The sequence below is a fragment of the Trachymyrmex septentrionalis genome, unplaced genomic scaffold (genome assembly GCF_001594115.1).
Source record: "Trachymyrmex septentrionalis isolate Tsep2-gDNA-1 unplaced genomic scaffold, Tsep1.0 scaffold37, whole genome shotgun sequence".
Lineage (NCBI taxonomy): Eukaryota > Metazoa > Arthropoda > Insecta > Hymenoptera > Formicidae > Trachymyrmex > Trachymyrmex septentrionalis.
Window position 1 is genome coordinate 10,310,504 of NW_017305536.1, and position 1,272 is coordinate 10,311,775.

At 38.8% G+C, this 1,272-nt stretch overlaps 1 protein-coding gene across 1 annotated transcript in view; it reads right to left on the minus strand.

Annotated features, from left to right (window-relative positions):
• Window positions 1–1,240, minus strand: part of LOC108750831 (two pore potassium channel protein sup-9) — a 3,373-nt gene extending 2,133 nt beyond the window's left edge. Inside the window, exons 1-2 of the mRNA XM_018490625.1 lie at window positions 416–1,240; window positions 156–311 (exon numbers count right to left, since the gene is read on the minus strand). Coding sequence (XP_018346127.1) covers window positions 156–311; window positions 416–542 — 283 coding nt within the window. The 5' untranslated portion in view covers window positions 543–1,240. The remainder of the gene's footprint in view (window positions 1–155; window positions 312–415) is intronic.
• Between the last annotated feature and the right edge of the window lie 32 nt (window positions 1,241–1,272).

The window sequence follows — 1,272 nt, forward strand, 5'->3', positions numbered from 1 at the left end:
ATATACTATAATTTGTGAAGAAAACTCATAAAATCTAAAGATTAAACTATTCTTCCAAAATATTCATAAATTTGAAATATAATATAAAAAAATCTTGAAGATGTTATGAGAAATTATGAGAATTTCTTTCACCAAGGAACACAAGCATGACTCACCAATCATGGCTAATACTAAAGTGGCAAAATAGAAAGCACCCGCAAATTTCCATTGCGGTCCCGCTTTATGTGGCTTGTTCTCAATTATTACAATTTCGACCATCTTATAGTCCTCCGGCGTAATATTGTACTTCCTCATCATATTACGGCGTATCTCTACAATAATATTTTCCATCAAAAGCGAAAAAAATTATAATTAATGATCAATTATCGATTCGCTTAAAACTATTCATCGACTCAAACAGCGATAAAGAATTTACCCGAGAGAAATTCCCAGCGTTTCTTCTCAGTGTCCGATTCAAGGGCATCAAATACTGCAGCGCCAACAAGGAGATACGTAAATGTACACACTACTAACGACAAAGTCCTGACATTCTGTCTCTTCATCTTCGCCGTTTTGTTCTATCGCACGTCTAAGCGCGCTACAGAATACAATATTCAGCAATTACTGCACTCTCAACGAGTTTCTCGGGATTTCCCCCGACAATAATGTTCTTTGCAAGACACAATAATATTTATGTGGAGCAGCGTTTTGTACACCATGTATAAATACAGATTCATTTTGCACCGGAAAAATAAACATACATGCGAAAAATTTATATCGCAAATGAAACATTCGTCTGAGAACTCGAGACACCACGGGAATAAGCTCAGTAGTCGGTACTCAACTATTCACGAGACAACAGACAACAATCGCTGCACTGCTGCACATTATCTGTTCGGTTCGGATGAGTATTGATCGCGAGCCAACGAAAGGATACGCTGCTGCTGCTGCTGTTGCTGCTGCTGACTTATATTCGGAAGTTTGTCGTAACTATAATCGAGAGCCTCGATGATAACATATACTATGTACACATTAACGTTGCAGTTTCAACCAATAAATGATAACTGCGGCGCGGCAACTACGAGTGGTACACTATGGACTGACTGAACCACACTCATAATCACTGATGACTGATGTCGCAGTTCAGTAGTATGGTGCGCTTTCGTCGCGACATTACTAGTTGTGCGTGCGTCGGTCATGTATATATGTACAGACCATCGATCGATTATGGTGAATGAGCCTCGTCATTCTTAACTTCGTACACACAGTAAATCTACTGTTGATAATTCAGCA